Source organism: Puma concolor, unplaced genomic scaffold, assembly GCF_028749965.1.
Source record: "Puma concolor isolate L17-30 unplaced genomic scaffold, mPumCon1.1.hap2 unalloc_scaffold_7, whole genome shotgun sequence".
NCBI lineage: Eukaryota > Metazoa > Chordata > Mammalia > Carnivora > Felidae > Puma > Puma concolor.
Window position 1 is genome coordinate 880,892 of NW_028240280.1, and position 15,382 is coordinate 896,273.

A 15,382-nucleotide genomic window follows, 5' to 3' on the forward strand; every position below is an offset into this window, starting at 1 on the left:
TCACAACTAATTATCACATCATTCAGCTCTGCCCTCCAAGATATATAGAAAATTCTCAAAGACAGTTGAGAGATAATGGGGAAAATGTAAAGTGTATAGTCCCTTCCTTTTTTAAAAAAGTTATTTTTAAATTATTCTTTATTATTATTATTATTATTATTATTATTATTATTATTATTATTATTTTAGTGAGAGAGGGCATGCAAGTGGGGGAGAGAGGCAGAGGGAAAGAGAGAGAATCTTAAGCAGGATCCACAATCAGCGTGGAGCCCAACACAGGGCTAGATCCCATGATCCTGGAATCATGACCTGACCCGAAATCAAGAGTCTGACACTCAACTGACTGAACCACTCAGGTGCCTCATAGTCTCTTCCTCTTGTAATGCTGAACATTGAATTTTCAACATGAATGGGGAAAACGTGTGTGTTTGTGTGTGTGTATGCACACACACATATACAGATGTGTGTGTATATATATACATATATATGTATATATATATATATATATATATATATATATATATATATATATATATATTCCAACAAGAAAACCATTTAGAAGCTATCTGACATGAACTATTTCCCACCATCTTTATCTTCTCCTAGTTATATTTATGCCTCAAGGTCTTTGTTTATTGCAATGCACAATCCTGTTGTGTTAGGTGCACTCAAATTTTTGTGCAATCATTGCTTATGGAAAGTGTTTTTCTCTTATCTGTCTTACTTAAAAACGCAAGACGAAAATGTGAATTCGAGCATGTAGAGTTGAGAGTCTTGAGGTCCAATAACTGTCAACTGGAAAGTATGCTGTCTGTTGCGGAGAAATCCCCATATTGGTGACAATGACTTTGCATTGGAAAGGGAAAGAGTGCCTTCCTGCCTTCACAGTTCTTGCCCTTTTCCTATCTCACCCAAAACAAGTCTCAGGTCATGTGCACACTTAGAAAGCAAATCCATGTTTGTACAGAAAATAAAAAGGCCCTGGAAGACAAGTGTAATGCATTGAGGTCTGTGAAAGCAACCAAAGAAGCAAAAGTCAAACAGCTGAAGGACAAAGCAGGCATCCTTGAAGAATTCTATGAAGAAAGAAAAGTGGCTATAGAAGACTAAAATGTTCATGTGAGAACTATCACAAGTACTGTTGTATGAATGAATGTGACGGCCAGTAGAGATAATTAAAATTCTTTGCGAATTTTTTGCCAAATGCACTCAGAATTGTGCCTGTCCTTCTTACCTTGCTTTCTGTCACCCGCATTTTCCTTTCTGTCCTAAGTGCTTGTCACACATTGTGTCATGTATTTGGGGTGGAAGAGGGAAGGTATCAACATTAATAACATTGATGTCTGGATCTGCTTGGGATCCATTTCCATTGGCGCATGGGTTTCAGTCCCATCACGTTGTCTTGTCATCCAGGAATTAGGTCATTTTTGTTCAGGACCCCACATGGGTCAAGAATGTGTAGGGAAAAAATCAATGATCTTGCTGCAGAAATTTATTTCTGGAAAGTGGGTAGGGGCGCCAGTAGTACTGGATCCCTGCATCAGTTCTGCTAGTGAGATTGTTCACAGCAGGCCAATCCCTAAGGAAGCTGAGTTATTTCATGTCCCCCCATTTTTGAAGTGTAACTCCTCTGAGTCTTGACCAAAGCCCGCAGCTTCACTAGGGCTCATCTTTGCTGGCCGCCTCTGAACGAAACACGTTTCCTTCTAAGTCTGTGCCCATAAAGTTGTTCACCTATTTTGCAGTTCAGCTGTCTGTCCCCAAGTTCATTCATGAGTCCTGGGGAGATTGGTTCCCACTGCCAGGCTGGCTTTGTCCTGGGCTCCCTTCTTCTCCATCTTGGTCACATGTGTCTTCATGGGGTCATTAGAAATTTGGTGCATTCGCTCACATGTTTCCTCCCTTGTACAGTATTTCCTTTTGTTCTCACGAGGAGATCAGGGCCTTTAGAGTCCCTCATTCACATTGAAAAGGAAATACTTCCTACTCTTCCCTGGAGACTCAGCTTCTGTTAGTCCTTCCCACACCTGGGGTGCAGCCTGCTCTGTCTCACTGGCATCTTGTTTTTATCATTTCTAAGCTCTTTTGGGGAGCACGTACAGCACCCTGGCCACCTTTCTATTTTCAATCCCTTACAACAGAACCACTACATTCCAGCCACTCCAGAAAGCATTTGTTGAAGGACTGCCTGAGATGCCGGAAGGAAATGCATGTGCCTTTCTCTGTCTAGAGGTTTGGTGTCAGTTTCTAGGAGTCTTTCAATTTTGCATGTGACTCTTGAATACATCCAGTACCAAATTGAAACCCTTTATTTATTTTTTTTTTTTAACGTTTATTTATTTTTGGGACAGAGAGAGACAGAGCATGAACGGGGGAGGGGCAGAGAGAGAGGGAGACACAGAATCGGAAACAGGCTCCAGGCTCTGAGCCATCAGCCCAGAGCCCGACGCGGGGCTCGAACTCACGGACCGCGAGATCGTGACCTGGCTGAAGTCGGACGCTTAACCGACTGCGCCACCCAGGCGCCCCAAATTGAAACCCTTTAAAGCAACACCATGAACAAAATAGTCTGAGGGCAACACAGCAAACCAGCCTTTCTAAGCATTTCCCTTTGCTGCCTTCACTGTCAATGAACTGAGTCTTGTTCAAGTACATTGGCTCCATGAAGTTGATAGTTTTCCATCTGAAATCTGTTTCCTGGAGATAAACCCAGACTGTGTGACAGTTCATATCAGGTTCTACCTCAGGTGATGTTGCTGCTCTAAGAGTGGCCTTTTCCTCCACCAGGATATGTGAAGGTGGACGCAGGGGTTGTACTCCTGGCTCTAGCGATGTCTGGGAGGGAGCTGCAATGTTGGGGAAGCCATATCCTGGAAGGTCGTCTTTCAGGGTGATCGTCTTTGTCAGGGTACAACTTCTGGATTGAGAATCAGGGCTCCCCACGGAGGGGTGAGACTAGTGATGATCCCTTGCTTCATCCTAATGGGTATGGGCGGTCAGACACGGCTTTTGACACTGAACTGAAATGAGCCTTCACCATCTCAAACCAAAGTCCAGCTCTGGGAAGGCACAAAGTGCAATGTTATTTGATGACTTTATGATGAAGGAGAGGAAACAGGTCTGAGAGCAGAGACATGGCAGCAGACAGAAGTTGAATTTTCTTTAACTTAAATGGGGTGTTCAGTTCATGTCTCTGACTGTGTTGTCAGTCTGTGCATTTATGGGAGAGGTGGGGAAAGGTATTTGTATCTAGGCCTTCAAGAGTGCTGGGAGGTAAAAAGGCAGAATTTGTGGACCTTGGCTCCTGGACAGTGTATATGTCTTTCCCATCTTAGGAAGCTGAAAATGACACAGTGTGAACTGGCGGCAAAGAAGAATCAGCTGGCAGCTGCAGGGGAAATGTGAAAATAGCCATGAAAGAAATAAACAAGTACAACTGAGTTCAGCTACTAATTACCAGCAGCTCATGAAACCTCTCTTCATTTTTTTTGTTTCTAACCTTTTTACAAGGTTAAAAGTCTATGTTTAAACTCAACATAGTAATGTAAAAAAAATTCAGAGGACATATGCATAGAGTATTAACAGAGAAAAAGGTAAGATTTAGAAAGAACAAAACAATTAACTTCATCAACATTTCCAGATTTTAAGCAATGGCCAGACTGTGTGGAACCTCATCCATGCCAACGTTCCTGGGGGGTGGTGTCAAGTATCATAATCTGTAGGAAAGCAGTGTGTCTTAGAATGAATCATACCATCAACATGGTAGTGCCATTTCATGGCCCTGGTCTTTGCAACCCTAGGAAACATGGTGAAGATCTAAGTGAAAGGACGAAAGAGCTTTATGATGAAAGACACTTGTCACATGATGAATTAGGGCACAATTGAAAGGGGGAAGGAATTATGTGAACTCTGAACCCTACGGTTATGGAATGAGTTAGGAAAGGATGGAACAATAGTTTTGATCCTATTGTACATTTACAATCATGTGAAAAGTGTTTCATGTGTAAAATTGTATTAGGGGACAGATAGGAGGATGATGAGAACATGGGCAGATTGAAAACCATACCCAATATTGGGCCTTATCTGACAAAAGCAACTATAACTCACAGGCAACAAAATGAACAAAGACAAGAACAGCTGCAGCAGGCAGAACTCACCTTCAGACACCAGGTAACGTGAGTTCTGCCTGACATATTGAACCCTTAGTACCTCATGTGGGTGAATGTAGTGGTCCTTGGAATTCCTAAATATGGACTTTTCATTGTTGCTTTTTCAGATCGCAGTTCATGAGAAGAATGCTCAGGACAACTGGGTAAGTGTTTCCTTTTTTCCTCCTCTCCCTCTTTGGCGCACAGTCTGGCACGACTGAAGGTGGATGTGTTTTTCTCCCCCAGATCAAGCCTCAGATCTGGGAGAGGGAAATGGCAGAGCAGAGCCAGGAGGTCGCCCGCTTGAAACACAGGTGTGGGAGCATGACATGAGTTTTTATGGGTGTTTTGAGGGATGACAGCTGTGCTGTTTAGTATCTAGTCAGAGGACGTGGCGTTGCAACTCTTATAGAAGTCCATTCTTTTTCTGTATCCAAGACTGGATGGGATGGAAGGAAAGAGGCTGCTTGAGGGATACAGGAGGCGGAGACCAATGCCTGGAAGTCCAGAGAAACAGAACCCTCCGAGGAGAGGTAAGGAGCATGTGGGGATGTGCAGCAGCCTAATTTCTGCGGCAAAGCCTTTTCCTGTGGGTGATCATCGTGTGTCCTGGACAGAACCACAATTACTACCTGAGGATAGCAGGTGGTCTGAAGGGGTGACAGGAGGGCGTTCTCCTCTGGTGCCCCAGGCAGCGGAGCACCTGTCCCTGTCACTGGTGGAGCTCAGGCCCCTCCCCTGACTGCGGACCCTCCCACCTCCTCCAGCATCCCCTAGTTAAAGAGAGGATCCTGGAGGGGATGACGGGACATGGGCCTTAGCTTTCTTCCCACCTTGACACAATGTGAAGACTTTATTTTAGTTTTATTTCAGGAGTTCATTTCATTACTATTTTTAATGTTGTCATTTTATTTTTTTCTTGAACCATAGCCCTACGTTCTTAATTCAGGCTCCCTATAGCTTCGTCCTCTGATGTTATCAGGCAAGTCTGCGGCTTCACTGCTAAATACCCATCGTTTTCCTTTTCTCGTTTGTATAGGAGTGTAAGTACATTTCTAATCAGATATAGTTATATAATAACTTCCCATGCAGAAGACAGTTTATAGATAAGCGAAAAGACTGAACAATCCACCTGGAGCCTGAAGAAACATACCCAGGTTGAGCATTCCCTGATGGTATACCCCAATCAGTATGCTCCATTTACCCTTTTTTGAAGCTCGTTTATTTTGAGAGAGAGAGAGAGAGAGAGAGAGAGAGAGAGAGAGAGAGAGAGAGAGAGAGCGTGCGCATGCGCGCACGTCTGGGAGGACCAGAGAGAGAGGTGGGGAGAGAGAATCCCAACACTGTCAGGGTGGAGCCGGATGCAGGGCTCGAACTCACAAGCTGTGAGATTATGACCTGAGCCAAAATCGAGAGTCAGATGATTAACTGACTGAGCCACCCAGGCATCCTCATTTTTATTCTTAATCTGTAATGAAATGGTGATTTCCCATAATGTATACTGAGAAACCTCTGTTTAAGTGATGACTTCGAGATTGCTAGTTGAGCCTGACCTGTCCACAGTTATTTGATTAATTGCGAAAACCATGAACTAGGGCACGGTGGGGTCTTTATCAAGGTGATGGGATTGTCCCCCTTATCCTTGGGGGTTACCTGAGGCATGTGGGATACCCTCTGCCTCTGGCCAAGGACCTGTGTGTAGGGAACAGTTTAAGATATTGGAGGAATGAGGTGAGGGCTTCTTTTAATTTCACACAGTCCACTAAAGTAGAATAAACCTCTATCCCTTCTGGGGTCCTTAGCAGATCCAGAAACTGATGCAACCTCTGTGAGTTACAGCAGCTCTGACTATACAAAGAATGCAGACAAGGACAAGGTAAATCCTGGGACCATTCTCAGTCGTAACACTTTCGGGAAACCCTCATCTCTCTGTACAGCATGCTCCCCTGGCCTAGTCTCGTTTTGTGTGTTGTGTGATATGCCTGCTTGTTATTTGTTTTCCAAATGCACACTCTTAACCTAGGAGCCTACAAGCTTCTCTATTTTCAGCCTGTCATCTTTTTGTGGTAAGTTTAGAAGCCCAAGGGGCTTAGAGGCTGAGTACCCTAAAACTTTACCATGTGTTTCTGGAAATAACGAGAGGAGGATGACCCCATATTCCAAACAGACGTCTCCTGGCCTGGGTCACCCCTGCCAGACCTCAACTCTGTGGGAACAGTGTGGCTGCTGTGTCTTCCTTTCTTGATTCTGGCTAGGAGACTAACCAGCTAGAAAGTCTACCGTATTGTTTAAAATTGAAAAATGCAAAACCCCATCATTACTCCAACTTTTTATTTTGTGCCCTGTGCAATTTAAAAAATTTTTTAATGTTCTTATTTCTGAGACAGAGAGAGACAGAGCACGAGTGGGGAAGGAGCAGAGAGAGAGGGAGACACAGAATCAGAAGCAGGCTCCAGGCTCTAACCTATCAGCACAGAGCCCAACGCGGGGCTTGAACTCACAAACCTTGAGATCATGAACTGAGCTGAAGTCAGTCACTCAACCGACTGAGCCACCCAGGTGTCCCTGTGCCCTGTGCGATTCAGAGTGGTCTTAGACAAAGTCATTATCATCACTCATCACCTTCCCATCTTTGTTGGTAAATGAGTTGTCTGGAAGCCTTCCAGCTATACCTTAGGTAAAAATAACCTGAACATTGTGTCCTTCGATTGTGCTCATATGAGCAGTTTCTGGTTGTGTCCCCAGTCACTGTTAGAGCTGATACAGTCTCATGACACATCCCAGGAGTTTTATACCAGAAATCAAAACACACTTGAATTAATTCTGTCATGTGAATTTTTACCTCTTGTTTTCTGTAGGACTTAATTACTCTGTGTCCTGTAGTATGCTTAAAATCAGAATTCCCTATGAATTAAGATGAACACATCTGAGCTTTGGAGACATTCACCACAAGTCACTTGTTCCTTACAGAAGACTCTCATTCCCCTGCAAGATCCCAGGCATCCTCCACTCCCCAGAGGTCTCAGAGGCCTTTGACACCACTTCAAGAGGGAAGACTCTTTTCAGGGAGAGGAGCAGAGGAGGCAAAGTGAGGGTCTGGCTGCAGAACTTTTCGCCAGGAGTGGCTGTGATTCCACGAGCAGAATATGAGCCATTTATTTGCACTCAATTTGTTGTGTTCCTAATATACCAAAAACAGAGCATCAGGAGTCACTGCAGAGGAGGCATGCAGGGTGAACTGGGACATAGATGCCTGCCTGTCTGGAGAATGCTACTTCATTACTACGTAATTACTTCTGTTAACCCTCTAGGACGGGACCCTTGCCATTTTACTTCCGCAGACATGGGCAGTGATGTGTGTGACAGCAGTTCCTCCTCTTGCATCTACTACCCCAAGCTGTAGGTGGTATCCAGTGGCAGGGACAGAGTTTTCAGGTACTGATGTTACTCTCTTGGATCCTGGTGGCAGAGAAGGTGGCAGGTGCTGACACGTTCTTCTCTGGGTTAAAGCTGCTTTTGGTATTGGTTCTCTTGTCTGGCATAGGCACATAGCTGTCACTTCTGTTCTGCAGGACAGTGTGGATCCATGGGGACCTCCTCCATTAACTGGAAGATTCTGCAGACAAGGACCCTAGACGCACCCCCATGGGCTGTTCGGCACATCCACCTCCTGAACCTTGGTGGCCCTGGGGCCACCCCGAACCCTCCACCAGCAACACTTGGTAAGATGATCTGAGCGGTATGAGTTGACTTGTAAACCACACTCATTTTTGTTGGTGTTAGGTCTTTGGCCAAGGTGCAGAGGTGGTACCACGGACCATTATGATGTGAGGGGAATGTGTCTGCCGCCATTACCACGTTCCTCATGTTTCATGATCGACATCTCATCTTTCTGTCATTTCCTCCACTCTGTGTTGGTACAGGTGTCTCTCGTGGAGAAGGAATGGGGCTGTATGCAGAAAAGCAGATATAGCGGTTCATTAGAAATGCCTTGCCCGCGGGCTGGGCTCTGTGAGGCATGAGGCACAGCCTAATGTATATCCATCTACTCGAGCCCCAGCCATCCATCATTATTTGATGAGTGATGAAAACATCTGAATCAAGGCTTTTACAAGTCTTCGTCAGGGTTTACAGGATGGGTCTTCCACTTCTTGGGGATCACCTGAGGGATGAGGCACACCCTCTGCATGTGATTTGTGATCTGACTGGAGCAAAGAGTTTCAGTTGTGTGAGGAATGTGAGGAGGGTTTTTTTGTTTTGTTTTGTTTTGTTTTTAATCCCCCAACAGTCTACTCAAATCAGAGTAAATGTCCATCCCATCCAGGGCCGTTAACAGATCCAGAAGCTGGTGTCACTCCCGTGAGTGATACCAATACTGACTCTACCAAAAGTGCAACAAGTACGAGGGAAATGCTCTGGCCATTTTCAGTTCTAAGTCTCTCCTGACACCCGCATCTTTCTGTACAGCACACTCTCCTGCCAATGTCTCTGGTTTCTGTGTCGTATGATATGTCTGCTTGTGTTTTTATTTTCCAAACGCACAACCGTTACCGAATAGTCTACGGGCTTCTCTACTGTCCACCTGGCATCTCTTTGTGGTAAGTTTACAAGTTAAGTGTGCTTAGGGGTGAGGACCTTAGGGCTTTTCCAGTGTGTTCCTGGAAATAAGCCAAGGTGGATGATCCCACACGCCACTTGGAAGTCGCCTGGCTTGCCTCATTCTTTCTGGATCTCCTCAATGTGGCATCACTGCTCTTGCTGTTTCTTCCTCTCCTGTTTCTGTCAAGGGTTTTAATGTGTTCAGAAAATCTGTGGATATCTCTACAATTTGAAAATGCGAACTGCCTTCACTGCAACTTATATTTTTGTATGTGTCATTTAGAGTGGTCTTAGACAGCATAACTTTCACATCCATCAGCATTCGATCTTTTTGTGGTAAACATGCTATCCAGAATCCCTTCAGGTGTGCCCTGAGTATGAACATTCTGAACTCTAAGAGGTGACATACTTGTTGTAGAAAACACACACTGAAAGTTAAGCTGTGAAAAGAAAAAATTCCAAAATGACCTGTGTGGCAAGTCCCCACCATGGCCTTCACTTGGGTTCACATGAGCAGGTTCTGTTGTGTCCTGTGTCACAGGTACAGGTAAAACACGGAAATTTACACCAGAAATCAAAGTGTATTTGTGTTAATTTTGTTAATAGAATTTTAGCTCATTTTTTTAGAGGACAAAAGTACCCTGCAAATTTTACTCTACTTAAGCTGAGAAGCACCTCTGAATTAAAATAAATTAGCTGAGCCCAATTAACATGTATAGGCGAAGTGTTTCTCTAAGAGCATGCTTTTTTCCAGATTCTCTGCAGGACCTCAGGATCCCTATCACCCCATGTGTCTCTGTGCCACTGGATAGCACTTCCAGAGAGGAGGAGACCCTACTGTCAGGAGAGCAGCAGATCGGGCACAGGCGGGGGCTTAGAGGCAGAGCTTTGAGCCACAAGGGCTATGATTCCATGGGTGGAAACTGGGACTGTCATTCCTTCTCATTCTGTAGTTCTTCACATACACAATAAGCAGCCTTTGTGGCGGAGGGGGATGAAGGGTGGATGGTGACCGTGGACTTAGATGTCTTCCTATGGGGAGTATGCTATTTTATTAATTTAGTATTCACTCCATAAATCCTCTAGGAAAAGAGCCCTTTCTCTTTTTGCAGTGGTCACAAAGAGGGGACAAAGGAGCTGGGACAGAGGAGCTGGGTGGCGCCATTTCCCTCCTCTGCCCCCCAGCATAAACATAGAGCCGCCTACTGGAAACAAGGCAATTCCCACACTGACTGCCTAACCTGCTTAGATCAAAGACCACACCCTGTGCTCTGGCAAGACTGGCCTTCCAGGTCAAGCTTGCCTCCATCCCAATGGAGCTGGCCCCTTCCCCAGAAGACTAGCAGAAGCCCCTGACCACAGCACCTCTCTTGACCAGACAGTTGTGCAGGGCTTCACTTCTAGTGGCAGTCGTTCCAAGTCTCATTTAACAAGCAGATCAGAGCAGACCTAGATAAAACTCACCACGTTCCGCCCAAGGACCATACATTGCCCATACGACTGGCCTGAAGGATAGTGCAGCCAGAACACAAAACAGTGCACGCAACACACACCGCAGACACTCCCTGATGTGCCCGGCCCTGGACACTAGATGACATCCTCTTCATAAAGCCATTTATCTCACAGGCAGGTAACCTAAGGAGCTTTTGGAACACAGAGAAGGCAAATACTCAGCCAAAATGCCAAGACAAGAGGAATGCATCCCAAATGAAGGAACAAGATAAGGTTATGGCCAGAAAATGGAAGGAACACTTCCAAACTCATTCTATGAGGCCGGCATGGCCTTGACTCCAAACTGCACAAAGACCCCACTAAAAAGGAAAACTACAGACCAATTTCCCTGATGAACCTGGATGCAAACATTCTCAACAAAAATTAGCACACTGGATCCAACAACACAGAAAAAGAATTCATCCCCACAATGAGGTGGGATTTATTCCTGGGATGCACAACTGATTCAATGTCTGCTAATCAACTGATGGGATACATCACATTGATAAAAGAAAGGATAAGGACCACATGATCCTCTCAACAGGTGCAGAAAAAGCATTTGACCAAATACAGAATCCTCTCTTGATGGGAAAAGAAAACCCTCATGAAAGGAGGGATAGAAGGATCGTGCCTCAACAGCATAAAGTCCAGATACGAAAGTCCCACAGCCAATATCATCTTCAATGGGGAAAAGCTGAGAGCTTTACCCCTAATGTTAGGAACACGACAGGGATGTGCACTCTGGCCACTGTTATTCAACATACTGTTGGAAGTCCTAGCCTCAGCAATCAGACAACAAAAAGAATACAAGGTGTCCAAATTGGCAAGGAGGGGTCAAACTTTCCCTCCTCGCAGACGTGATACTCTCCGTGGAAAATCCACAAGACTCCACCAAGAAACTTCTAGGACTCATACAGGAATTCAGGAAAGCCTCCGTATATAAAATCAATATGCGGAATTTGATTGCATTTCTATATGCCAATAATGAAGCAACAGAAAGAGAAATCAAGGAATTGATCTCATTTACAATTGCACTGAAAACCATAAAATACCTAGGGATCAACCTAACCAAAGAGGTAAAAGACCAGTACACTCAAAAGAATAGAGGGGTGCCTGGGTGGCTCAGTCGGTTAAGCACCGACGTCACCTCAGGTCATTATTCCCCAGTTTGTGGGTTCAAGCCCCACATTGGGTTCTGTGCGAACAGCTTGGAGCCTGGAGCCTGTTTCAGATTCTGTGTCTCCCTCTTCTCTCTACCCCTCCCCTGCTCATGCGCTCTCTCTCTCTCTCTCTCTCTTGCTCTCTCTCTCAAAAATAAACATTAACAAAATTAAAAGAAAAAACAACAGAACATCTATGAAAGAAATTGAAGACAGAAAAAGAAAATGGAAAAAAATGGAAAAACATTCCATGCTCATGGATTGGAAGAACAAATACTGATAAAATGTCAATACTACCCAAAGCTATCGACACATTCAATGCAATCCCAATCAAAATTGCACCAGCATTCTTCTCGAAGCTAGAACAAGCAATCCTAAAATTTGTATGGAACCACAAAAGACCCTGAATAGCCAAAGTAATCTTGAAGAAGAAGACCAAAGTGGGAGCCATCACAATTCTGGACTTTATCGTGTATTACAATTCTGTAATCATCAAGACAGTATGGTACGGGCACAAAAACAGACACAGAGATCAATGGAACAGAATAGGGAACCCAGAAGTGGACCCTCAAACATATGGCCGACTCATCTGTGAGAAAGCAGGGAAGAATATCCAATGGACAAAAAGAGTCTCTTCAGCAAATGGTACTGGCAAAACTGGAGAGTGAGAAGAATGAACCTGGACCATGTTCTGAAACCATACACACACAACCTCAAAATGGATGAAAGATCTAAATGTAAGACAGGAAACCATCCAAATCCTAGACGAGAAAACAGGCAACCTACCTCTTTGATCCTGGCCACAGCAACTTCTTGCTTGTCATGTCCCCAAAAGCAAGGGAAACAAAAACAAAAATGAACTATTGGGACCTCAAGATAAAAAGCTTCTGCACAGCAGAGGACACAATCAGCAAAACTAAAAGGCAGCTGAATGGAATGGGAGGAGATATTTGCAAGTGACATATCACATAAAGGGTTAATATCCAAAATCTATAAAGAATTATCAAACTCAACACCCAAAAACCAAAGAAGCCAATGAAGAAATGGGCAAAAGACATGAAGAGACACTTTAACAAAGAAGACATCCAGATTAGTCACACATGAAAAGTTGCTCAACCTCACTCGTCATCACGGAAATACAAATCAAAACCACAAGGAGATATCCCCTCGGACCTATCAGAATGGCTGAAATTAACACCTCAGGCAATGACACGTGCTGGCAAGGATGCAGAGAAAGGGAACCCTTTTGCAATGCTGGTGGGAATGCAAACTGGTGTAGCCACTCTGGACAATAGTATGGAGATTTATCACAAAAACTAAAAACAGAACTCCACAATGACCCAGCAATTGCACTACTAGGTATTTATCCAAGGGATACACAAACGCTGACTCAAAGTGGCACATGCACTCCAATGTTTACAGAAGCATTACCAAAAAAAGCTAAATTATGCAAAGAGCCCAAATGACCACTGACTGATGAATGGATGAGGAAGATGTGGTATACTGATACAATGGAATATTACTCGGCGATCAAAAAGAATGAAATCTTGCTATTCGCAACAACATGGATGGAACCGAACTCTATTATGCTAAGCAAAATATGTCAGAGAAAGACACACATCATATGATATCTCTCGTCTGTGGAATTTAAGAAATAAAACTGATAAACATAGTGAGAGGAAAGCAGAAATAAGACACACAGACGGAATCAAACGATAAGAGACTCTTAAACATAGAGAACGAATGCAGGGTTCCTGGAGGGCTAGTGAATAGGGGAATGGGCTAAATGGGTGATGGGCATGAAGGGGGGCACTTGGGATGAGGACTGGGTATTTTTTGTACTTGATGGATCACTAAATTCTACTCCTGAAACTGGATTCCACTAGAAGATAACTAACTTGGGCTTAAATTTAAAAATAAATAAATAAATATTAAAAATAAATAAATAAATGTAATACCAGTCAAAAGAAAAGAATATTTAAATCAGACTCTTTGAGTGGAAATGAAAGACCAAAAGTCATACAGACAACAAAGGATCAGAGAAAACATCAAGGAACAATGGCAAAACAACTAATAAAATGGCACTAAATATATATCTATCAATAATTACCCTGAATGTAAATGGACTAAATGCTCCAATCAAAAGACATTGGGTAGGGTGTCAGAATAGACAAGAGAAAAAAAAGCAAGCAAGCAAGCAAGCAAGCAAGCAAACAAACAAACACACAACAAGACCTATCTAGATGCTGCCTACAAAGCCTTATTTGGACCTACACTCATCTGCAGACTTAAAGGGAGGGAATGAAGAAATATTTCTCATGCCAACGACGTCAAAAGAAAGCCAGTAGCAATACTTCTATCAGGAAAAATAAACTCTAAAACCAAGACTGCATTTTTGTACCCTTTGGATAAATACCTAATAGTGAAATTGCATGCACCCAATATTTATACCAGCATTATCAACAATAGCCAAACTATGGAGAAAGCCCAAATGTCCATCAACCGATGAAGGTATAAAGGAGGTGTGGGGTAGGTGTGTGTGTGTGTGTGTGTATATATGTATACACATACATACATATATATGTATATACATGCGTATATGTAATGCATACATACATAAAATGGGATATTACTCAGCCATCAAAAAGAATGAAATGTTGCCAATTGCAATGATGTGAATAGAGCCAGAATGTATTGTGCTAAGTGAAATATGTCAAACAGAGAAAGACAAATATATGATTTCACTCATGTGGAATTTAAGAAACAAAACAGATGAAAACATGGGAAGGGGCAGTAAAAGAGAAGAGTGGTAACAAACCATATGAGTCTCTTAATGATAGAGCAGAAACTGAGGGTTGATGGAGGAAGATGGGTGAGGGATGGGTATGAAGGAGGGCACTTGTTGTGATGAGCACTGGGCATTGTATGTAACTGATGAATCACTAAATTCTACTCCCGAAACCAATCACGCACTGTACGTCAACTAAAGCTTAAATTAAAAAAAAATAAAGCTGTAACAAGAGATGAAGACGGACACAATCTCATAATAAAGGGGAAACCAAACAAGAAGATCCAACGATTGTAAATTTTTATGCACCCAACATATAATCACTGAATATACAAAACAATTAACAACAAATGTAAAGAAACTCATTTATAATAATGCAAGGAGAGTAGAGGACTTTAACATATCACTCACATCAACAGACAGAAAATCAACAAGGAAACAATGGCTTTGAATGATACACTGGACCAGATGGGTTTAACAGATATATTCAGAACACTCCATACTAAAATGGCGGAATACACATTCTTTTCAAGTGCACATGGGACATTCTCCAGAATCGATCACATTCTAGGTCACAAATCAGGCCTCAACAGATACCCAGACAGAGATTAGACCAAGCATCTTTTCTGACCACAAAGCTAGGAAACTTGAAGTCATCCAGAAAGAAAGACAGAAAGAAAGACAGAAAGACAGAAAGACAGAAAGACAGAAAGACAGAAAGACAGAAAGAAAGAAAGAAAGAAAGAAAGAAAGAAAGAAAGACAGAAAGACAGAAAGAAAGAAGGAAAGAAAGAATAAAGGCCACAAATAAAGGGTGGCTAAACAACATGCTACTAAACAAATGGGTCACCCAGGAAATCAATGAGAAAATACACTGCAACAAATGAAAATGAAAATGAAGATGCACTGGTAAAAACCTTCGGAATGAGGCAAAAGCAGTCTAAGATGGAAGTATATATAGCAATACAAGCCTACCTGACAGAGCAAGAAAAATCTCAAACAATCGAAACTAAACAAGCAAAGGAATGAGAAAAAGGACAATGCAAGCCTAAAGACAGCAGAAAGAAGGAAATAATAAACATTAAGGCAGAAATAAGTGATAATAGAAACCAGAAAAACACTAGACCAAATGAGTGAAACCAGGGGCTGGTTCTTTAAAAACAGTAATCACCTTGAAAGTCTCCTAGGCAGACTTT

The 15,382-nt window shown here is 43.1% G+C and overlaps 2 protein-coding genes across 2 annotated transcripts in view; one reads left to right on the plus strand and one right to left on the minus strand.

Moving 5' to 3' along the window:
- The window catches only part of LOC147571030 (transport and Golgi organization protein 1 homolog), a 494,441-nt gene that overhangs the window by 456,574 nt on the left and 22,485 nt on the right, over positions 1-15,382 (minus strand). The gene's annotated exons all lie outside the window — the stretch shown is intronic.
- On the plus strand, positions 3,682-5,010 carry LOC147571046 (transport and Golgi organization protein 1 homolog). The gene is made up of 4 exons (XM_086696671.1): positions 3,682-4,170; positions 4,277-4,312; positions 4,395-4,462; positions 4,587-5,010. Exons 1-4 carry the CDS (start codon positions 4,045-4,047, stop codon positions 4,888-4,890), a joined length of 534 nt encoding a protein of 177 aa, XP_086552797.1. The 5' UTR covers positions 3,682-4,044; the 3' UTR covers positions 4,891-5,010.